This window comes from Gigantopelta aegis, chromosome 7 (genome assembly GCF_016097555.1).
Source record: "Gigantopelta aegis isolate Gae_Host chromosome 7, Gae_host_genome, whole genome shotgun sequence".
NCBI lineage: Eukaryota > Metazoa > Mollusca > Gastropoda > Neomphalida > Peltospiridae > Gigantopelta > Gigantopelta aegis.
In genome coordinates this window covers 13,307,586-13,333,377 of record NC_054705.1, presented here as the reverse complement: position 1 = coordinate 13,333,377, position 25,792 = coordinate 13,307,586, and the positions used below count along the sequence as shown (strand labels likewise).

At 35.8% G+C, this 25,792-nt stretch overlaps 1 protein-coding gene across 5 annotated transcripts in view; it reads left to right on the top strand.

Moving 5' to 3' along the window:
* LOC121377577 (tetratricopeptide repeat protein 38-like) overlaps window positions 1–1,677 on the top strand; it is a 52,264-nt gene extending 50,587 nt beyond the window's left edge. For all 5 annotated transcript variants that reach the window (XM_041505632.1, XM_041505630.1, XM_041505635.1 and 2 more), the window contains one exon: window positions 1,447–1,677. Coding sequence is in view for 4 of the 5 variants with exons in the window: in XM_041505630.1 (XP_041361564.1) it covers window positions 1,447–1,537 (91 nt within the window). In the remaining variant the exon portion in view is untranslated. The remainder of the gene's footprint in view (window positions 1–1,446) is intronic.
* Window positions 1,678–25,792: the final 24,115 nt, after the last annotated feature.

Below are 25,792 nucleotides of genomic sequence, written 5' to 3'. Positions count from 1 at the left end.
GCCTGCGTTGTTTTGGCTAGCAAAATTCTGGTGTTTCTGGTGGTATGGTCGAATCCCATCAGAAGACCCATTTCCAGGCTGTTTCCCAACCAGTACCCCACGACTGGTATATCAAACGTCGTAGTATATTCTACTTTTAGCAGAGATTGGGGGGGGGGGGGGGGGGGGGGGGTCTAGATTGTGGCTATCAACAATGTATGGAGGTGGGTCGAAATATGCTTCCCCGGAAAATATACTCTTAAAAAAACTTAGGGGAACCTAAAATATTAATATCAACTATTAGACCACAGAGATCCTAATAAAGAACGTTCAGGTCTGTTTATCAACACACCGAAACACATTCCATAGTTTGCACATGCATCACGCATTTGCCCCGTACACGTGCATGGGGTGTCATTCTCGATTTTGACCATTTCCAGGAAGGTCCATTAATCACCGTGGAACATTAGTTCTGTCAATTGTTTTCATTCTGTTGATCATACAGTTGTTATTGTTTTGTTTTTAGTCATTTTTGTTGTTTGAATTTGTGATTTACTGATAAAAAGAACGTCAACTTTCCACTTTCCTTCTGACCCCAATCGTCTTTCAAGATCGTTGGTACCGGCCTCGGTGGCCTGTGGGAAGCGCAAATAAAAGATCCCTTGCTGCTAATCGGAAGAGTAGCCCATGTAGTGGCGACAGCGGGTATCCTCTCAAAATCTGTGTGGTCCTTAACCATATGTCTTACGCCATATAACCGTAAATAAAATGTGTTGAGTGCGTCGTTAAATAAAAAATTTCTTTTTTTTTTTTTCAAGATCGTTGGTGGTCATAAATAAAACCTACTGTAAATAATGAACTTCCGGTTGTAATGTTTTCTCAATTAATTCACTATTATCATATAACCATTCCCCACAGCTAATATACCTTACAATTTTGGCAGTTGTAAATTGTTATTAGAGTTCCCCTACTGTTTTTTGAAGAGTATATATTGAGTTATATTGAGAACAAAAATTCTGTGCCTGCTCAGGTACCTGTACTAACTGTTCTGTAGACCAAATATTATAAATGTACCAGGTATCCTCGTAAGACTACGTCAGGATTACGAAGTGGACAACATCCAATAGCAGATGATTAATTAATCAATGTGCTCTAGTGCCCCCACCCCTACCACGCAAAAGTGTATGTAGCATGTACTTGGAAACTACATATATTATTCATTCTAGCCAGTGCACCTCGATGGTATATCAAAGGCCATGGTATGTGTTATCCTGTCCTTGGGATTGTGCATATAAATGATCACTTGCTACTAATTGAAAAATGTAGTGGATTTCCTATCTAAGACTGTATGTCAATTTTACCAAATGTTTGACATCCAATAGCCGATTATGAATTAATGAATGTGCTCAAATGCAATCACCCCTCCCCTTCAAGTATTACTTATTAGTTTGTGATTTGTTTTTACAGGATGTTGCTGCTGGAACGGAAGTCATTCAAAGACAGCGCACCAATGACGGACCGACTTATCCAGCGAGTGATGGCAATACACGCGGATTAATACAATAAAACAGTCAACACCACATGAGAAAAAAGAACACCAATAAATCTGCCTATGGCTTGCTACACATAGGCGTACGAGCTCCCAGTTTTGTAGTGGGACAGGCTGACTTTTGCTCGCATTAAACAAAAATGCCCGAATCTGTCTGTTTCAAATACTGTCCCCTGCTATCCTGACTGATCAAATGTTTTACAGGGCTCAAACGTAACGACGGCAATTGCCTTCGTTGAAATATAAATTGCCGTAGGTAGAGAGCATCACCAACAGCATTTTTATGCCGTCGGTAAAGCTCCTCAACAATGGCAAAATATATACACCAGGCCTCGTGCTTCTAAAACGTTTAGGGCCGATTTCATATGTCTGGGTTTCGAAACACCGGGTTATATCAAAACCTAGGTTTAACACAGGTTTACGTAAAACGCTGAAAAACCTGACCAAGACATACACCCGTGGTATATTTCACATGTGTGTGTTTTACCCGTGTTTACAAAACCACGCTTTTTGCGTGGGTTAACCACATATCTGGAAAGGGGACATAAGCGAGGGATAGCTTACAGGTCATCACTTTGTAGTTGGAACTTGTTACCGGTGTAGTATTAGCATTCGCGTACGAGATTGGGATTCAGCAACCTCCTCCTCCCCACAGTCTGAGGCAAACCTTCGTATACGGGTAAAAATGGGCAAAATGAGCTGGCCTGAAAACGTTTCACCATCATTTTACTCACGATATTAGTTATAATCCATGTAAAATGCGTACAGAACCCTACATAGCTGTTGGTAATAATGCAAATATGAATAAACTTTGTTACACACAATTGGGTATTTCCCTTTAATTTGAGCAAAAACAAGCCTGCAAAACACACACACACACACACACACACACACACACACACACACACACAAAATAAATAAATAAATAATAAAATAAAATAAAATAATAATAATAATATTAAAAAATGGGACGCGTACGCAACTTTTGGTCAAATTTCCAAAACTGTAGGCCTATCTCGCCTCCCCCCCCCCCCCCCTCTTTATTAAGACTAGACAAACACGAAATCATGTCATTGTAAGACTGCAGTATATGCTTTGATTATGGTGGTAACCAATCAACTTCCAATGCTAGTACTTCCCGTTTTCGCGCAGTTCATACACCATGAAGAAAATGCTTATTTTCACTAATTTAGTAAATAACTATATTTATTACCCCAGCGGTCACTCATACAGGGAAAATATTTTCCATATTTCCTCATTGATAAAATATTCTGCAATGGTGTAACGTACAATATTATTGGACGATTTGACGCTTACAAACAAATGACTTTGTCCTTAAATATAATATCATCACGATTTGGCAAATACACATAATGACGTCATGTAGTTTAAAGAGTTGGCGTTCACGACTGTTTTAGTGCTGAATTTATAACAAAATGCAATTTTAATGCAGTTCATTATATATATTTTTTTAGCAGAATAAAGAGAACTTTTGGTTTTGAAAATTATCTGTGAACACGATTAAAATACTGTTATAGCAATACTAAATACTAAAATAAAGGCGTTTAGAGAAAAAAATAGCTGGGGTAATAAACAGAATAACAAACTCGGTTGCAGTTATTATCAGACCCCGTCCCGCCACCCTTTATTCGCTACTGTAATGGGTTGAAAATTGTCTCTGAAAATACGGTCACATTTCATGGCTCTGCGATACTGACGTAAAACACGATTTTGTTGCCGAAATTATCCTTGAAGAAAAGTAACTTTGAGCAAACCCATCGAAAAGCCACCTCCATGGCAGCTTTAAATAAGCAATGCAATTGTAACCCAGTGTTAAACTAGGGTTATTGAAATCCAGACGTGAAATGCACAGTAAACAAGACCCATGGTTTAACTCAGGTTAACCCATATGTTTCCAAAACCCACCGATAACCCAGATATATGAAATCGGCCCTTAGAGTCTAGACTCCAGCCTGAGACACTAACGTCATGACAAGCCATACAAACTGTATGGTGTACATTATCTGCTAATATTTAACATTTGCACATTTGAAATATGTCTACATACAGCAAAATATCCCTTCAGTTATGTTTATTTGCTGTAAATGTAACTTTTAAAAAACTGCAAAAGGCAGGATCAAAATTACCGTTCGTCTTAAGTTCGAGCCTAGTTTTTTTAGTTTTCCAATAGTGTCCCCTGCCATTACGACGTATCAAATGTTTTACAAGCACAGAGCAAACCCAAGTTAGATGAGGAACACGATGTCATCAGACAGCATCACTTGGTTGGCATCCATCATACTTTCGATTGCGAGAAGGACTTCATCATCATCAAAGTCCTTTTTGGGTTGTTATTTGTTCACGAATGGTTTGATCTTGCTGAGCTGTACAGGCTGAGCGTGCTCTGCCTTGAAGAGATTGAACAGTGATGCTCGAAAAACCTTCAGCCGACTGGTATATCAAAGGTTGTGGTATGTACTACCCTGTCTGAGGGATGGTGTATATAAAAGATCCCTTGCTGCTAATCGAAAAGAGTAGCCAATGAAGTGGCGACATCGGGTTTCCTCTCTCAATCTGTGTGGTCCTTAACCATATGACCGACGTCATATAACCGTAACGAACGAATGAATATTTAACGACACCCCAGCACGAAAAATACATCGGCTATTGGGTGTCAAACTATGGTAATGCAAATAAATAAAGTGATAAAAATTCAAGACTTAAATAAAAACAGTGTAAAGAACTGTACAAAAAACACAAATATCACAGAATTTTACGGATACTGAATTTTATTGAAAACTTCATTTTTGTGCTGTATTGGCCATTCTCAAAGAGAATGTTACACCCCTGCACCACGGTGAGGTTATAGCACAAGCAGGGGTAATATAACCGTAAATAAAATGTGTTGAGTGCGTCGTTAAATAAAACATTTCCTTCCTTATAATAACTAAAATTACGTACTATACAGGGCTCGCTTTGGGTGTTCTCACAGTAGGATTCAATCACATGCGACAAGTCTGTGAGACTAATCGCGTAATGAGAACTCCCACTGTGAGGGATTAAACAGTCATTCACCACACACTAATTCACGTTTCATTGTTAAATTATCAAGTCAATGATAAGTTCAATGTATACCACTTTCATAATTACACAAAAATGGTGTATAGATTGATTGTTCACACAATTATGGCCGGTATCAGGCATTGTTTCTGCTTGAGGGTAAAACTGGTATGGCGCCATATTTGTGCAGATTTTTAAGGGGTTTTTTAAGTTAACTTTTTGACAAAATTAATTACTCTTACGATTACTGTATGATTTTCTTAACGCTAACCCTAAACTTAACCCATTTTCTTTCTGGGGGAGGCCCCCATATCCCCTGTTGACTGTGGTTGCATTCAATGTCCATAGCGTTATACCCAAAAATTTCCTTCTGGCAGAAACACTGTCAGGCAATATATAAAATTTGGATTTTTTCTGTTGAAACCAGTACCATATGACTGGTATATCAAAGACAGACGTCCTGTGGAAAGGAATTTCATAATTTTCCTTTCTTTCTTTCAAAAAAGTGTACATAAAAGATCCCTTTGCTAGTAATGGAAAACATATTGTGGGGTTCCTCTAAAAACTACGTCAGAATTACCAAACATTTAATATCCAATAGTGATGTTTAATCTATGTGCTTTACTGGCGTCGTAAACAAAGCTTTACAAATTGTGAAATACAATCCCATTCAAAATTAGTTTTCAATATGTATGTTCACCTGTCTTCAGAAATTGGTGTAGAATCTTCGGTTTCCATGGCAGCAGTTTTATCAGCAGCCTGGCGAGATATACGCTTCGTCTTTTCTGGTTTTTCGGCAGATTCTGACTAAAAACCGGAATATACAAGTAATAACTAGGGATGTCACGATACACTGATGCATCACGATACTGCTACTGACAAGACAATTTTTCAGACAACCAATATGTCGTTCATGTGGTTTTAGTGTTTACAAGAACGATGTTCGTCAGTACTTCAGATATCAATGAAAAGGTTAATGGGCAAACATATTCTAACGAGAATCTAAGATGAGCGATTTTCATAGCTTTTTCTCCTATCATAAATGCAAAAAATATACTTTGGAGAAAACTTGGGAGTGTTTTCTCTTTTATGGATACATTACCTGTCCTTAAACAAGTGCCCCCCAATAACTTTTAGTCTAAAAAGATGTTACAATTTGCTTAAAACCTGGTTCTTGGGGATATAGAAGAAATAGAATAATACATTCGTGTCCGTTAGATACCATTTGTCTCGCAACTCGTTGTTCAAAAACATATCCAACTCGCTTTCGCTTGTTAGATACGTTTTAAAACAACTCGTTGTGAGATAAATGGTATCTAACGGCCATTCATGTATTATTCTCTATATAATTCTAAGGAACTACCCATAAAGGTTCTGTGACGTGCTTCAAACAGCGAGTATCGTGACGTAAATATGTCAATGACTGGCTAATGCATGTAGAATTTTATAACGAAAGTAGATTGTGGTCATTAGGGAAATAGCTGGACATCTTGAACGATGGAGGAAAAGCTGGTTAGAACATTACCATCAGATCTAGGTTAGGGATTTCCCACTGCACGCAGTTTTCCTTTTACTTCATAACGGCAAGACAAAAAGTACCTCCACTTGATTGCAACACATAATGTCATAATCCTATTCCATTGCAGTCTTTGTGTACTTCCCTGCACCCACCAGGCATCCTCGTCCTCTGTCGCTAATAAAGCTGGTCTGACCCATGGCACCAACGATCGCCAGTAGTAGTATAATAGTATAGGGGAGCATAGTAGGTGGTTACAAGTGCCATAGGTACTTACTGAACATTCTCCGAAGTGGACAGACTAAGCTCACAGCTAAAAGCTGATGGGGAAATGACAGGTGTGTGACACGGATATCCACAGGCGGCAAGCGCATGTCGCAATTGGAGATACAAGGACTGGGATGTGGAGGTGAACAGTGAAAGGTAGGAGGAGCTGCCAGATCGGAAATAAATAAAGATGGAAGTCAATGTAAAGAAAGGAAAGAGGGCAGTGGTATATTTATTTTTTGTTTTTTAAATTTACTTTCTTCACTCTGACTGGTTTCGTCCTCGGAGACGTCGTACGGGTCGTAACCTTCCTGGTGGCGGAATGACAGGTGTGTGTGGCACGGATATCCACAGGCGACAAGCGCATGTCGCGGTTGTAGAGACAAGATTGTGGAGGTGGACATCAAAAGAATTTGAGAGATAGGAGAAGCTGCCAGATCGCAAAGAAATGAGATGGAAGTCAACGTAGAGAAACAAACGGGTGCAGTGGTATATTTAAAGGGACAGACTCTAGTTTCAACCCGTGAAAACTAACGCTAAGTTTAGTTAATCTGCAAACCTGTAACACATTTGGATAAAGTTACAATTCAATGAAACATGAGTCTGTGACTTTGAAATGGTGAAATACCCTCTAAAAATTGACTAAAAAAACCCAAACCCACCAACCCGCTGCGTGAAGTGATTGTTTAAATGTACCTTCTTCACTCTGACTGGCCTCGTCCTTGGAGAAGTCGTACGGGTCGTAACTTTCTTCACTGTGACTGGCCTCGTCCTCGGAGAAGTCGTACGGGTCGTAACCTTCTTCACTGTGACTGGCCTCGTCCTCGGAGAAGTCGTACGGGTCGTAACCTTCCTCACTCTGACTGACCTCGTCCTCGGAGAAGTCGTACGGGTCGTAACCTTCCTCGCCTTCCTTCTTGGCCGGACGACGCTCGCGAGCTTTACGAACCTTCTTGCCGCAAACATAAAATAAGGCCCATCACTATATTATTAATACAAAAGAAAAAAGATATCCTCAAAATCTTGTGGCAATATAATCACAGTAAGGTCTGACAAAAATATATGTGAGTTACCAGTTTCCCAACCTACACTAATGTTATTTAGCGACTCTGAAATTGTTTGAAGCAAAAAAAAAAAAAAAAAAAAAAAGTTTGCCTGATTACGGTTTCTCGGTTTGATTAGATTTTAAAAAACAAAAACAAAAAAACACCATTCCTACCTACCTACAATAGTTTTTTCAAGGATGAAACCTGGCACACACACACCTATTTTTTTACGCCTAATTAAGATTTGTAGAAAACTTAGATTGTTTCTTTTTTCATGTATACTTTATTTTTTATTTTTTTATCCCAGTGCCCCGTTTCCTTTCTCTGCTTTGAATTCCATATCATTTCTTACCGATCTGGCACCTCCTCCTATCTTTCAACTTCTTTCATTGTCCACCTCCACATCCCAGTCCTCGTCTCTCCAACCGCGACAGGTGCTTGTCTCTTGTGGCTATCTGTGCCACAAACCTGTGCTTTTAGCTGTGGGCTTAGTCTGACCACTTCGGGGAGTGTTCAGTAGTTACTTCTGGCATTGTTAAGAGGCACTTGTAACCACCTACTATGCTCCCCTACTACCGGCGGTCGTTAGTTAGTGCCGTGGGTCAGACCAGCTTTATTAGCGGCAGAGGACGAGGATGCCAGGTTGGTGCAGGGACATAGACAGAGACTGCACCCGTGGAGGAAGTTGAGACAGGTAGGCGATGGCGTGGACAGCTCAGAAGACAGAGTCAGAGGAAACTGACAGAAAGGGTTGAAACACATTGAAATCGTGGGAGAAATTGGAAAGTTTTTTTGTTTTGTTTTATATTAAGATAATGAGAATGACAGGCAGAGGATGATAGATGAGAAAGATGAATGAATGTGTGAGCCAGCTTTGACGGAATTTGAACCACTGTCGTCCGTTAGATTGTCCAGCAGGTTATCCACTAGACCACGGAGCTCACTTTTTCATGTATACTTAACCTGACCTCAAACAAATGGCATTTTCCAATAAGACGGTTGGCTGGTCTGAACAGCCAATGAGAGCTAGAAAATTTCCAACGAGTCCTCTGGGGTATAATAACAATTAAGGTGGGCAACCACAGTACTTGCTGTCTTGGTGTGGTGTAATGTGAAACCTGCTACGGTACACGTAAAATTAAAGACAACTGTTAAACCGTCAGCAATAATAGGATATTAAACAAGCTTCTATTTCGTATCATGAACATGATACGAAATGGTAGTAAGTTTAATATCCTATTTATTACCCATAATTAATCTTAATTTATATCACTCAACTCGTTTGGCTGACATTCCTGTACGGTTGTAATGCACTAATCGATGATGTCACGACGATTAACGTCCCACTTGTCGTTCTAGTGGGACGTATCACTTTGATATGTACCAAGATATTTTTAACCATATGGAAGGAAGGAACTGTTTTATTTAACGACGCACACTCAACACCTTTTATTTACGGTTATATGGCATCAGACATATGTTAAGGATCACACAGATATTGAGAGTGGAAACCCGTTGTCGCCACTTCATGGGCTACTCTTTTCGATTAGCAGCAAGGGATCTTTTATATGCATCATCCCACAGATATATTAACACATTAACCTTATGGATAATAATTTGGCTGACTACATGGGTGGGTGCAGAAATGATTACACCCAAGAATGGGGGAGTGTGTGTGTGGGGGGTGGGGGGGAGTCAATTTAGCAAGCAGCAGACCTACCATCCAATAATAATTATGATGCATCATTCACCACAATTCAATTTTAGAACAGCCCTTATTGTTAAATATTTCAATAGTAAAATCCATGTACATACATTTTCTTCTTTGCAGATTTTTCCTCAACCTGACTGCATCATTCACTACGGTTGTACGAGATGAGGACTCTCACCAGTGGTTCATGAAGGAATCAGTAGATTGTGATCTTCTGGCCAGAAGCAGTTCGAAAATCTACAGAAGATTGCACTCTGGGGAATCGCTTAAAATCAGCAATCGAAGATACTCCACGTTTGAACTGCTGGATCCAAAACACATTATATGTCCGTCCACTATGACATCCTGTGTTATTCCGGCACCTTTGCCCAACTCCACTGTCGAGTATGACACATTGTTTCCGGGATCAAGGGCTAAACACTTGTGTAAGGACGGCTTTTCGTTTTGTGGACCAACCCTGAAGGAAGTGACCTGCACACTTAACGGGTCGTGGACTGTGCCGGCCAATGGCTGTTCCCAGGACAGATTCACTGAACATGTTGATGTTCCAACTAATCTACCATGTCCTCTAACCGTGGGTTCTGCTATTGTAGTCAGTGGAGTTCCGATAAATGAAAATATCGGTTTTGAGGTGTCCTTCCGCAACGCAAGGGCTTCGAAGTCTAAGGTTTTGCTTCGTGTGAAGATTCGTTTCTATTACCTGTCGGATGGGTTTAATGGCAGTTTATCTGTGAGAAGTTTTACGCCACTAGGTGATTTGTCGGGAAACATAAGGGCGGAAACTTATGAATTCCGATTGTACAAGACATTCAATCTGACAATCACTGTGAGAAGAGACGAGTATGAGGTATATGTGGACAGCGAAAAGTCAACGTCCTGCAAACACCACTTTCCCACCAGTGTGGTTACGGATTTTATGGTCACGGGCGGTGTTAAATTGCATCACGTTACATTTATTCACTGAACAATGTCTTGGCTTTGAGATTCGTAAGAACGGCATTTGAAGTAATTGGCACGAACTACTGTGGGTAAAGGAAAGATGCAAGGTTTTTTTCAAACGCAATTTCAAAGAATGTAAAAAAAAACTAACATTCTTCTGTATGATGATTTAAACTGTTTCAAGGATTATATAATAATAATAATAATAGTAATAATAATAATAATAATAATAATAACATATACAACAAAGACAACAAAACACATAGTAAAATAGCCCAAGCTCTTTCAAGTATTCTTAATCCATTGAGAAAATGTTACATATACGTGTGTGTTTTAGATCTACTGTTAAAATATACTGAACAGCATTGAAAACGCACCACCAAGAAATGTTTGGATATCAAAAAGAACACCTGAGCAATAAATGATTTTATTGTGAACAGCAATAGACGGACGCTTCATAATGACAACAAACAAAAAAGGATACACAATCATTGATTAGTTTTAATTCATCTACGTTTGAAAGACACGTGGGGTCACAATGAAAAGTAAGTAGCATGTATGACCACCATCTACAGCAACACAAGCCATGCAACGTCTTCTCATCGACCCGATAAGTATGCGAATAGTGTTCTGGGGAATAGCATTTCACTCCTGATGTAGTGTGGTTTCCAGTTCTCTAAGGTTATTCCTTTGTGGACGACGTGAGATGCGTTGACCAAGGTAATCCCAAAGATACTCTGTTGGCGATACATCAGGGGACAGTGCTGGCCATTCAAGCAAAGGGACATTATTGTTCGCTAGACAAACATGAAGTGCTGTTCGGTGATGATACCTGATGCTGCCCCACACCATGACACTCCCTCCACCCGACTGATCCGTCTAGAAAAGGCAGTCATTGTCGTAACGTTCTTCACGTCTATGCCACGCCCACCATCAGCATTCCTTAAATGGAAACGAGGTTCGTCAGAGAATAGCACATCATGCCAACGTTGCAATCTTCAATAACGATACCTTCCTGCCAAACGTCAGTGCTCATTTTGATGTCGATCAGTCATGATAGGTCCGACATATGGTCGTTGAGCACGAAGCCCAACAGATCGAAGACGGCGATGTACAGTGTCTGCGCTGATAACCCCTCGTCGACCTTGAACAATTGGTGCAGTTCTAGCAGCTGGCAGCGTTTGATCACGAATATGGAGGCGAACAATATGATCTTGTCGTGGTGTCGTAACACGTCGTTGGCCTGGCCGTGGACAGTCCCTGGTGGTTCCTGTCTGCTGGTATCTTCTTTGGAATCTAGTGATTGTTGAATGGTGGCATCCAAACCGCTGTGCGATGACTCTACTCGAAATGCAGACTTGAAGCATGCCTAAGGCACGTTCACGTTCCTCAGCTGTCAACCGTGGCATCTCTTGTTTAATGTTCCCTCAAACACTACTTCTTAAATGAAAGTGGCTTTTCAGAGACCATCTTTTATAGCCCCAATCTGCATGATTTGCACACACAATTTACGTTTTTCATGCTATGCATGCAATATGTTGTGTTTTGGTGTTGTGTTTCATGGAGTGTACAGGCAATCGTGTTTTAAGTTATTCGTCGTTAATCAGAAATTCTAAAAAATATAAATGGTTTAAAAATTAGTGGAGAGGAATTCCTCTTATCTCAATAATGCAGACGACACAACCTTTATTCTAGATGGATCTCCCAAATCCCTTGAGAATACCTTAAAAATCCTAGATGTGTATGCTAATGTTTCTGGTTTGAAGATAAACTATTTGAAATCGAAAGTCATTTGGATAGGCAGTAAAAAGTTCTCAAAAGAGGTTTATCATCAAGTTAGATGGAAATTAGAATGGGTGCAGAACATTTTGAATTGTTAGAAATAAAATTTTCAGTTGACCTGAAACAAATTCTACAATTAATTTTGAAATAAAAATTAACGAAATAAAAAATGTAATAAAACTTTGGACAACAAGAAAACTGACTGTGTTCGGTAGAATAGTTGTTTTAAAATCCTTAATTATTCCCCAATTAACACACTTACTAATTTCACTGCCTAACCCACCAAACAAAATGATAAAACAAATAGATAAAATGTTTTTTAACTTTATCTGGCAAAATAAACCAGACAGAATAAAACGCGAAGTTTTAACTCAAAGTTACTCAAATGGTGGCCTTAAAATGCTAAATATTTTGAATTTTATGATAGCTTTAAAATCCACCTGGATTAGCGGACTATTTTCAACTAACGCAAAATGGAAAACATAGCTGGTGGCTAATTCAACAAAAACTAATTCCCGAATGTAAAAGTGAAATAATTAGAATTAATATTTGGTTTAATAGTAAAATAACTATTGACCACAAACCTATATATTATGAAAACTATATTAAAAATGGAGTTATATTTATTCAAGATTGTAACCTATGGAACATTTAGATTTAAATTTCACATACAATCAAACTTCTTAGAACATGCATCTTTAATCAAAGCATTTAAAACCTTTATGCATTGCACATTGTCAAGTATCAACAACCAACACCTTAAATCCTATATTTCCTTTTAAATTGGAGTTATATTTTAAAACTACTAAAGGGTGCAAAGAAATGTATAATATTTTAAACAAATCGACAATAGTGCCAACTTCCCAAAGAAAATATTACAATTTAGGTTTCATACTATCATTACAGGAGTGGGGAAAAGTGTATAATTTTTAAAAGATATGTTTAAAAGATACAACTTGAGAGTGGTTTCAATATAGAATTCTACATCGAATAATCACGACAAACACGTTCTTATATAAAATAAAATACATAGAATCAAATGTTTGCGATTTTTGTCATAGACAACCAGAAACATTGGAGCATTTGTTCTATGGCTGCTCTAAAGTCTTTCTTTTATGGAAGAAAATTGAACGATGGATTCAGGACAAAGGTGAACATACACAACTCGATAAACAGAGTCTTGTTTGGAATCATAAAGAGGGACAAAAGCAAGATGGTATTTATTAATTGGCTCGTTATCAATGTTAAATACTATATATATAGATCTAAAATGCAGAAACACGGACCTAACATATATGCTTTTTTAAATATTTTAAAAGATAAAATAGAAATTTAAAAATATATACTTCTCAAAAATTGTCAATTTCAAGAATTTGAGGAATATTGGGCACCTTGGTCCAGATACCTAGAAACAAGACATGGCAATACAATGTTCTAGAGGTATTTCAAAACATATATGTTTTCTCTTTCGAAATTAAAGTATTTAATTCACTCTTTCTTTCCTTCTTCCTTCCTTACCTACCGGCCTCCGTGGCGTCGTGGTAGGCCATCGGTCTACAGGCTGGTAGATACTGGGTTCGGATCCCAGTCGAGGCATGGGATTTTTAATCCAGATACCGACTCCAAACCCTGAGTGAGTGCTCTGCAAGGCTCAATGGGTAGATGTAAACCACTTGCACCGACCAGTGATCCATAACTGGTTCAACAAAGGCCATGGTTTGTGCTATCCTGCCTGTGGGAAGCGCAAATAAAAGATCCCTTGCTGCTAATCGGAAGAGTAGCCCATGTAGTGGCGACAGCGGGTTTCCTCTCAAAAACTGTGTGGTCCTTAATCATATGTCTGACGCCATATAACCGTAAATAAAATGGGTTGAGTGCGTCATTAAATAAAACATTTCTTTCTTTCCTTCCTTACCTTCTCTTTTCTCCCTTTACCATTTCCTTCAAATCTTTCCTCTACCTCTATCTTCACTGTTAACCCCACATATTAGTTAACTCCATGTTTTCATGTATTCATGCTTATTAATATTATTATACTGATTCTAATTACACTATATTATATATATAAATAATGTTCATATGTACTTATAACATGGATGTAAGGTAGTGAAATCAGGGCCCCCAACACTGACACTGCCATACTTGTGTCTGGGGTCAATAATATATTTAAAAAAAAAATATATATATATATATATATATATATATATATATATATATATATATATATATATATATTATTATTATTATTATTATTATTATTTAAAAAAAAAAAAAAAAAAAAAAGTTATTCGTCGTCATGCATGGTCTATAAGGTAGTACGGCACTTATTCATTGATATTTTTAATCCTGATATACGCCCCATTCACATTTGTTATCAGCAAATGGTGGTGCGTTTACAATGCTGTTCAGTATATATCGCCATGTGTATTATTTATGTTTATATTATTCTCAGAGTATATTACGATACTTTATACTGGCTGTGTTTAGCCTGTCGAGTCCAAGCAACATGCAGGAATAGTTTTGGTTTATATTACAACAGTTTGTATAACTATAATATTATTTCAGTTTCTACTACATCTTATGTATAACCACTATAAGTACTAATGTCTACTGTTATCAATGCCACTAAATGTACTACTGGTAACTGCTACTATTATTTCTAACTTTTGTTTCCTTATTTTATTGGTATACATTATAATATAATATAATGTTTATGTATTTGTAATCTATATCTGTATGGCGTGTGACTGTATGTGTAGGCAACTGTATTGTTGAGTAATTGTTTATATACTCCTGGATGTTGTCAGTGACCTGTGTATTGCATACGGAATAGTATATTTGATTAATGTGTATATATTATTATACTTTATATTCATATTTGAAAAGGGATAGTGAATTTATATGTTGTTCGGTGAACTGCTGGGGTTTGGGTGATGTAAAGACAAGGATAGATGTGTTTAATTTGTTTAAGTTCAAAACGTTATTTCGTTTATTTCCTGCAAGACACTCACTTTTCCGAAGAGAAGGAACTTCTTATAGAAGCGGAGTGGGGATATGAAGTATGTAATGGAGGAAGAATAAACCCACTAAAACAAGCCCAATTATAGTTTTTCCTAATATCAGAAATGTTGTATTCTTATGTTCTGAACTCCAATATACATTGTGGATATAGGACTGATAATTCTACTGTAAATCTAAAATTCGAATTTAATGAAAACGAAAAGCACATCACCTACTGGAAATTTAATAATTCGCTCTTTAAAAATAAATCATATATATCAGTAATAATAATAATAATAGGTTATTTCTGATATCAAGAGACAATATGCCGCGTCTGTCTATAACTTGGATGCTATTGGTGATATACCCCAATCATAAATCAAGTTCACAATTAATGATCAATTATTCCTAGAAGTATCACTTATGGAAATTAGACGAAAGACCAGTTCATACTCATCCTATTTGAAAAGTCAAAATACCAAACGAGAAACACAGTTAATTGAAAAAAATAGAGATATTAGAAAATAGTGAACAATTAGATTTTGAAATTATACTGACAAAAAGAGCAGGCTTCGAAAGACCGTGTGAAAAGAAAATGGAGGGTATACCACATTAGATCTGTAGCCAAATGGATAGAGGAAGGTGAACGAATTTATAACTATTTCTGTAAGCTAGAAAATAGGACCTTTATTAGCAAATATATAACTCCAATTGAAAAAAAAAGATGGTTTTATAGTTTATAATAAAAATGAATTTAGTAATGAGACACACAAAAAAAAAAAAAAAAAAAAAAAAAAAAAAACGTTTTTTTTATGAAAACCTCTGTTCTTGAAAAGAAGATACGATAGCTGATATTGACCTACATATCGTATTTTAGGTTAAGATATAAATAAACTTAACAAAGAACAAACATGCTCTTTAGAGGGTTTATTGACATATGAAGAATTGTGAAATGCTTTAAAATGTTTTAAAACGTACAAAGAACAATGTAAGTCCGGGGTCCGACGGCTTCCCTGCTGAATTAAAGAAAGGAAACATATAGGTTATTTTGTTCGTAGATCTGTGAATTATGCTTTTATTAATGGTGAATTATCTATAAAACAGAAATTTGAAATAATTACTTGCATACGCTGAAAGCGATAAACCCAAAACATTTTCTAACTAACTGGCATCCCATTTCACTCTTAAATATTGTTTATAAATTTGCATCGCCTGTATATCTGAAGTAGTACTCCATATTTTCGTAAAAGAATATCAAACTGGGTTAATGTCAAGTACATATATTGGTGACAATCTAAGGACCCTGTATCATATTTTGTATTATACTGAATCACAAAATATTCCAAGAATGTTTCTAAGACTAGACTTTTAAAAGGCATTTGATACGATTTCATCGTAATTTTCACATAAAACGTTGTTTGTTTTTTTCTTCTCCTGTTTTTTTGGATTTGGAGAAGGTATTAAACGACGGATTTCCGTGTTCTATAAAAAAAAAATTAAATCCAGTATTATAGTCAGCGGAAATGTATCGTCTTTCGACATTTACAGTGGATGCAGGCAAGGATACCCATTATCTTTTTATATATTCCTTCTCTGTGTAGACATTTTTGCAGAGCTTATTCGTAAAAATAAGAAAACTAACGGAATTTTTAAAAACAGCCAATAATATCTTATTTCACAATACGCTGATGATACAGTTTTTATACTTAATGGTAGCATAACATATTTTAAAGAAACTACAGTAATCTTAAATAGATTTCCGGATAAATCTGAAGTTATTCCCCAAAAAAATAGTTCAGAAAGCTATTTACAAAGTGTAAATCTAAAATGAAATCCTCCAAATTGTAAAGCACTTGGGATTATCTTTAGTAACACCACTTGTCAGAATAGCTATGATAAAAGTCTTATTAATATCTAAACTCGGCTATTTTCTTTTAACGTTACCAAACCCCACCAAATCGTTTCAGTGTGAATTAAACAAAATATTATTCACGTTTGTATGGAACCAAACACCAGATAGGATAAAAAGACTAAATGTATATAATTAAATTTTCTTTTCGTCTATAAACTTTACGGCAATCTGATTGGTCCAGAGCTGCTTGCTTTTTTTCGTTCATATCTCGATGAACCCAAAACAATTAAGCCACGCCTACTACCCCCATCCCCCAACCCACCCACCCCACCCCACCCCAACTGACTCACACTACTTTTGTGCAACAAGATGAATTATTTTGGCAATCATATTTAGATATTTTGAAGAAAACACACGTGAAAGCTACAAAAAATGTATACGATAAATTAATGGAAAATGCTATAGCAGAGTAGACATATGGATCTATACGCGTTGATTAAAAAAACCACACAACAGAAGAACATCTTCGCTAATCATGACATGAGACTCGGTCATGTAGGAAACTTCACGCCTGTAACTTCTTGTAAACGATATTCAACAGCTGTTGGCGAACATTAAACGGTTCCACCGACAGCATAAATATTAGACACGTTCCCTTCATTCACTTTCATCAAATATAAACTAAACACGAATAGGACAATTCCTTCCAATATAACTAAATGATCCGTAAAAATGCACAGCAGCTAGAGTAAATGACGTCATTTACAAAAAGTCACCTGATTCAAATAATAGTGAATGAACGTTCGCATTCTTACGCGACATAAGTATCAATGAAGTTTATACAAACAATACTACAGGCGAATTTAAAGCTAAACAAAATGAATTCAGTTATGTATTGTTAAAGTATGCATATAAATTTAATTATAAGATTTGACCGCAATTATGTGCACACTTTTGTATCACCCGCTACACAGGATCATACAGTGTGCACATACTTGCATGAACCAAAAAATAATTGCGGTCCATTCTTAAGTAAACCTGTTAAATAGAGAGCCTTAACTAGTATAGACAGATACATTTAATTATATCAAGGCTTTAAATAATACGTGGCTTTGAAAATTGGAAACGAAAGATTAAAAATGGACACCTATTTTATTTGTTTGTTTCTTTAATTTCGTAATATTTCTGTATTTGGTAACAACTTCCCCTCAAAATGTTTTTTTTTTTTTTAAATGTTAATAACCTGTCTTGAAGGATTATATTCAGACTTTTTACATGAACCAATTTTTTAAACCAATTTTTTTTAATAATTCCCAAATACAAATGGATAGGGAAAACTTTTTTAAAAAAATAAAAAAAAAAGATTCGAGAAAGGCATTTCTCAGAGTTGCAATCTCGTTACTGAGCGAGGAGATTTTTCCACTTTAAATGAATTTAATGATATATACGACTTAGATGTTTCTTTTCTAGAATACCATGGCGTCATTAATTCAGTTAGGTTTTAGGAAAACAAATATTAAAAGGTTGAAACAATCAATAAATAAAATTAAGATGGTTCCAATATAGGATATTACACAGAATACTGACTACCAACACCTTTTCTTATAAACTAAAGCTTATTGACAGAGAAATGTGTATGTTTTGTCATGAAATGCGGTCATCTATAGAACATATATTTTGGGAATGTAAAGTTGTTCAGCTTTTGTTTTTGGAATACTTATTTGAATTGGTTATTCAAATATTATAATCATATATATTTAACCTAACTTTATTTCTTGAACTTGTTATGTTTGGATGTAAAGATAATACTAGAACAGATAACATATTTTATTTATTATTATTGTTTTACAGACCATTTACATGTTATAAATAATAATACATATGTACATAATCAAAACACGTGCGTGAATGTCTGTATGTGTGTGCATATTTATTCTGCCCTCTTCTTCTTTCTCTTGTTATCTCGTTCTCACTATCTTTCTCATATAGCATTATGTACTTTCATTTACTCTAGACATTCAGGTCCTTGTGAATATATCATTTTAATTCATTCTGCCTATAAAGTAGTAACTACATTATGTGTGTGTAAATTGTGTATATAATTACTGTAAAAACTCATTTGTCAACAAGGGAATGGTCAACACAAAACATAAGCAGTTATCAAAACATCTAACCCGATGACATACATTGTTTGTTTATATTTATAGGAAGATTTATATAGTAAAATAATTAATTAGTTATCTTTCTCCTCCACAACAAAATTATTTTCAGAAAATACTATTACACAGGAAACAATAAAAATCCTTTGGTAAAACAATAATGAAAATGTTTATTAATATTCAAGAAACGTAATTCATTTGATATAGTTTGTTGTCTACATATAACAATCATTATGTGTAATCCCCGATGGTTTTCCCTAAATAAAAATCACCAGAGGTTTTATATATTAAAGAGTGAATTACATTCTGTGGATTTACAAGTCATATTTTGTTTGACTGTGAATGGTTTTCTGCCTTTAAAGGTAAATGATTAATCTTACTGGAAAATTTTGCAAGTAGAACACTGACAAGTTCCACATTTTGCGACAATTGTATATGATTATTTCCAACAGATTTTCTGGCTACTATTGTTTTTTTTGTTTTTTTATGTGCACCAGTTTTGTTCTTGTTGTTGTTGTTGGGGTTTTTTTGGGGGGATGAAGTTGTTTTGGGTTGGAGGATTGGGAGGGGGGAAGCAGTTTCAGATGACCCATAACGCGCCATTTTCATAAAAAAAGAAGATTGGATTCAATCCAAAGTTGAATGAATGAATGAATGAATGAATGTTTAACGACACCCCAGCACGAAGAATTCATCAGCTATTGGGTGTCAATCCGAACTTCTGAAAAAGGACCTTTATTTATGTATGGTAACGAATTCTCAGTCTTTTAAATATCAGTCCAGTGTTTATGTTTTGTATGGATGTCTCATCCCTGTATATAGTCATTTCTTAAGTATATCTTCAATTTTGTATTCTCTATATAAATTTTTTTTGCCATTTGTTCCATGTATGAGTTACAGATTATATAAAATCGGGTAGCGTTGTGCAACAATTTTATACTACATTTGTGACTGTCATACATCAATGTAATTACACAAAAATATCGAAGGATAACATTCAAGGTTTTTAGAGACGTAGTCTAGAAAAGAATAAACCATATAACGGTGAGATTTTTGTAATTATATAAGTGTGTACTGTACATTAGCTTATGTAACATAATATTCTGAGATCTTGTTGACCATGTATAACGGCGAGACGTGTGTAATAGTATAAGTTTGTACTGTACATTAGCTTATGTAACGTAATATTCTAAGATCATGTTGACCATGTCTTGTAACTAATATATGTTGCTTATGTTCCTTTCAAGAATGACATGAGTCTAATAAAGTTCTGTTGTGTTCTGAAACTTTTTTGTTGACCCAGTAAATACTAATACATTGTAATCTCTGTCCTTTTATACACAACACCAGTCTCCGTTCTACGTGTTTTCGTTTGTGTTCGTGGTGGGGGTTTTTTCTTTTTCTTTGTTGTTTTTTGTTGTTGATTTTTTAAATCTTTTTTAAATCTTTTTTTGTGGCTTTTTTTTTTCTTTTTTGTGGGTTTTTTATTGTTTAGTTTTTGTCTTGTTATTTCTTGTTTTGTTGGGATTTTTCTGCTTTTTTTCTGCTTTATTCTTTTGTTTTTGTTTTGTTTTTTTGTTGTTGATGAGGTGTGGGTTTTTCTCGGATGTTGCATTGGCCACGATGAAAATAAAATACAAATTTCTTTTGGTGTGTTCTTTTTTCTTGTTTTCTTTTTTTCTCTCTGTCTTTATTTTTATTCACTTTTCATTTTCATTTTAGGACAAGCCAAACTGAAATAATGTTTGTAGCAGCATACATGATGTATACGTACGTACGTACGCTTACATAAATACATACACACATACATGCACCAATATGTACATACATTACATTACATTATATTATATTACATTAAACACATATACATACATACATACATACATACATACATACATACATACATACATACATGAGAGCGATTCGGTTCAACAGGGTCGACTCCCAGCAACGGCATGGGAAAATTTCTGAGGCCAGAAAGTATTTAATTATCCCGTCCCAGTGTGTTAATATATATGTATGTAACAGTCAATCTCGACATACATACAGTATATATATATTTATACATACATACATGCATACATACATACATACATACATACTAGCCAGTGCCAGGTCTGCCCACTGTTCCATGCAAGTAAGCGGGATCGACCGCGTAGATTGTAGACCCCATGCATGTGGTTGAGTTAAAGCGCATCTTTGTTATGGATGCCTCAGTAACTCCCCTGTGCCAGTGCGTTAACATCTATGTATGTAACAGTCAACCTCGACATAATACTATATATATGTATGTCTGTGTGTCTGCCTGTCTATATATATATATATATATATATATATGTATATATACGCACATACATACATACATACATACATACATACATACATATTTACATACATACATAAATTGTCCATAAGCCAGATAAAAAACGGTACAATATGAAGCTACCAAACAAAACTTGTATAATTGTTTTAGTACACCCCAGGACAAAACAAAATACATGATGGACTTTCCAGTAGAGTAGCTTTAGCTAGTTATGACACTTTTAACATATATCATTCCATTGGTGAAAAATTCCAAGAACCCGTGTTTGCCAAAGCATGTATAACCCATGTAGATCGATGTTTGTGGTGCTTAAATATTTGGTAAGTGCCGATGGAAGATTCGAGAGCACTTTGTATTTAGAAATATTCGAGGTGTCATTCATGATGGCCATTAAAACAGAACTGGAAACAAAGAGTTTGTTTTGTTTTACGACACCAATGGAACACATTAATTAATTAATCGTCGACAATTGGATGTCAAACATTTGGTAATTCTGACTCGTAGTCATCAGAGGAAAGCCGCTACATTTTTTTCTAATGCAGCAAGGGATTTTTATTATATGCACTTTCCCACAGACAGGAAAACTCATACCACGGCCGTTGTCCACTTATGGTGCACTGGTTGGAACGAGAAAAAATAATCAGCTGAATGGATCCACCGAGGTGGTTCGATCCTGCGATGCACTCAACCGACTGAGCTAAATCCCGTCCCCGAATTGGAAACATGTCCGATACGTTATCAATTATGACAAACCTGTTGGGTGTTCGTGACGATAATTTAGGGGTCAGAGGTTTCATATTGAACTAGTCCCAGTGAATCAAGGCATTGGAAATTCATTTATTGTCAACATGGCCACAACTATGGCAGAAATATGGTTGTCTTTTTAATTTGTTTCCTTGTTTTGGGATTTTCTTCTCTTTTATTTGTTTCTCTTCTCTTTTTTTTGTGTTCACTTTTTGTTGTATTAATTGTGTTTGTTTGTGGATTTTGTGCGGGTTAGTTTGTACGTATTGCTATCTATCTTTGATTGTTATCAGTACTTCGATCCATTACGAATCAGACGATCTGCTGCTGAACTACACATCGACACTGCTAGACAGTGCGATGCTTGTTTAGTAATAAATTAAAATAAATGAGTGAATGAATGAATGAATGAATGAATGAGTGTGTGAATGAATGAAAGAATCAATGTGTGAGTGAATGAAGTAATGAATGTGTGTGTGAGTGAATGAATATGTGAGTGAGAGTGAATATGTGAGTGAGTGAATGGATGTTTCAATGAATCAGTGAATGAATGAATGAATGAATGAATGAATGAATGAATGAATGAATGAATGAATTAATTAATTAACAAATGAACAATTCTATGCCCAATGTTTTGTATTAAACATGACATGTGAGAGAGAGAGAGAGAGAGAGAGAGAGAGAGAGAGAGAGAGAGAGAGAGAGAGAGAGAGAGAGAGAGAGAGAGAGAGAGAGAGAGAGAGAGAGCAGAAAATCAGACAAAAGGAGTCCATCAAGAATGAAACCAGATACACACAAAGCTTAAGATTTATTGCATCAATATTTATACACTACTAGAAATAAATACTTCCATTTAGACATGATATCATCTTGAATTACAAACAGTTGGAATACATTTCAGTTCTAGGCTATATCCATTTCGTATGACCTTCTAATCTTTCTCGTAAATCGACGGTATCAGATTTGATGCAACTTAATAATCCTTTCCGATTGGCAGATTGGTATGTATGATTTAGATGTGTACCAGAAAAATACTCAACAAACTATAATCAATAGATCATATCGTTATTATTGGCTAATCTGCTTTTCACGAATGTGAAGAAACTCATTCCGACAATATTGTTTAAATTGTAGTATTGCAGACACTTTGATATTCTTAAATCTGCAGTTCCTGCAATATATTTTATTATTTATGCATTTAGAATAGATGATCCAGTTCTGTCTGGTACATATGTCAATATTATTATTTATTGCCCACATTGGCAGAGAGAAGTGGGGAAAGACAAATTATATTTCCCTAGGGGAAGAAAAGGCGCATTTCTTCCTCTAGATACGCTTTGAAGTCATAAACAGTGCATCATTATCTGCTGCTAATTATGTGTAAGAATAGTATCCATAGTGCCAGTCATGTCAACATCTCATCAGCGATACGTACGTCACAGCTATGACAGAATATCAGTGTCTGTATATTCAATGTGTTTCTAGTCGTCTTAATACTTGTAAGAAGACCACACTGGATTTTGTCTTCAAATAATTTCTTACGTACGAAAAATTATTTTAGGAAATAAAATAAAATTTAACCTAGTACAAATATTAGAACGACCAAAAACATGTTTAATATAGAGTCACTAATATTTTATGCAGAAAAATATATTTGTTAAAAAGTCTCTGTTGGTCGATAACGTCTTCAAAATTGCAGCAAACCCAGGAAGGTCTTTTCAATAACTATACAGAACTGCATTCACGTATAGTTTTTACTTTAAACTAAACATTAGAATGGGTCACAGCCAAGATAGCTTTTAAATCCAATCAGATAGATTGTTATTAAAGACATTTTGGTTTCATCAATATTTATAGAAAATGAGAAATGGACATTTCAATCGGGATATCACCTTGAATTACATGCGGTAGCGTTATCTTTCAAGTATTCATTTCACAATGAACGTTCTACGTAAATTGACCATCCTGGATTTCAGGTATAGTGATTTAGAAATCGCTTCCGATTGGCAGATTTCTGCATACGTATATGTTCATCAATCAGTTCAACAACTAAAATATATCTAAAACATTTTTATTGCAATTTGTTTCTTGACTCGTCTAGCAGAATTAAACAGACAATACTACGCTTCACAGATGGAAGGAGAAACAAAGCTGGGCATCATTGTTCTGTGTTCTCTCTTGCTGTGTTTGTTGCATGGAAATGAAATCATCGGCACGGACACTCTTCTATCATGTGGTTCCTCTTGTTTGAGATCCACCAGATGTGGCTGGGTTGTACGAGATGAGGACTCTCACCAGTGGTTCATGAAGGAATCAGTCGATTGCGATCTTCTGGCCAGAAGCAGTTCGAAAATCTACAGAAGATTGTATTCTGGGGAATCTTTTAAAATCAGCAATCGAAGATATTCCACGTTTAAACTGCTGGATCCAAAACACATGATATGTCCGTCCACTATGACATCCTGCGATATTCCAGCACCTTTGCCCAACTCCACGGTCGAGTATGACACATTGTTTCCGGGATCAAGGGCCAAACACTTGTGTAAGGATGGCTTTTCGTTTTGTGGACCAAACCTGAAGGAAGTGACCTGCACACTTAACGGGTCATGGACTGTGTCGGACAATGGCTGTTCTCAAGATAGATTCATTGAACATGTTGACGTTCCAACCAATCTACCATGTCCTTTAACCGTGGGTTCCGCTATTGTAGTCAGCGGAGTTCCGATAAATAAAACTAGCCGTTTTGAGGTGTCCTTCCGCAACACAAGGGCTTCAGAGCTTGAGGTTTTGCTTCGTGTGAAGATTCGTTTCAATCACCTGTCGGATGGGTTTAAAGGCCGATTATATGTGAGCAGTTTTACGCCATCCGGTCGTTTGTCGGGACACGCAGAGGCGGAAACTTATGAATTCCGATTGTACAAGACATTCAATCTGACGATCGCTGTGAGAAGAGAAGGGTATGAGGTATATGTGGACAGCGAAAAGTCAACGTCCTACAAAAACCACTTTCGTACGGTTACGGATTTCATAGTCAAGGGCGGTGTTACATTACATCACGTTACATTTATTCACTGAACAATGCTTGGCTTTGTGATTCGTAAGAACGGCATTTGAAGTAATTGGCACGAACTACTGTGGGTGAAGGGCAGATGCAACCTTTTTTTCAAAGGCAATTTCAAAGAATGTAAAAACCAACAACATTCCTCTGTATGATGATTTAAACTGTTTCAAGGATTATATAATAATAATAATAATAATAATAATAATAATAATAATAATAATAATAATATTAATAATAATAATAATAACACATACAACAAAGACAACAAAATACATAGTAAAATAGCCCAAGCGCTTTCAAGTATTCTTAATCCATTGAGACTCAATAAAATATCGTTAGAAAACGTTACATATATGTGTGTGGTTTAGATCTACTGTTAAAATGTTTGGGTTATATTACAAGTACTAATGTCTACTGTTATCAATGCCACTAAATGTACTACTGGTAACTGCTACTATTATTTCTAACTTTTGTTTCCTTAATTTATTGGTATACATTATAATAAAATTGGGCTAAGGACATAATAGACATTGTAACGTTTCTATCTGACCCTTAAGAGTTGTTTCTAATATATATATATATATATATATATATATATATATATATATATATATATATATATATATGTGTGTGTGTGTGTGTGTGTGTGTGTGTGTTTATGTATTTGTAATCTATATCTGTATGGCGTGTGACTGTATGTGTATGCAATTGTATTGTGGAGTAATTGTTTATATACTCCTGGATGTTGTCAGTGACCTGTGTATTGCATAAGGAATAGTATATTTGATTAATGTGTATATATTA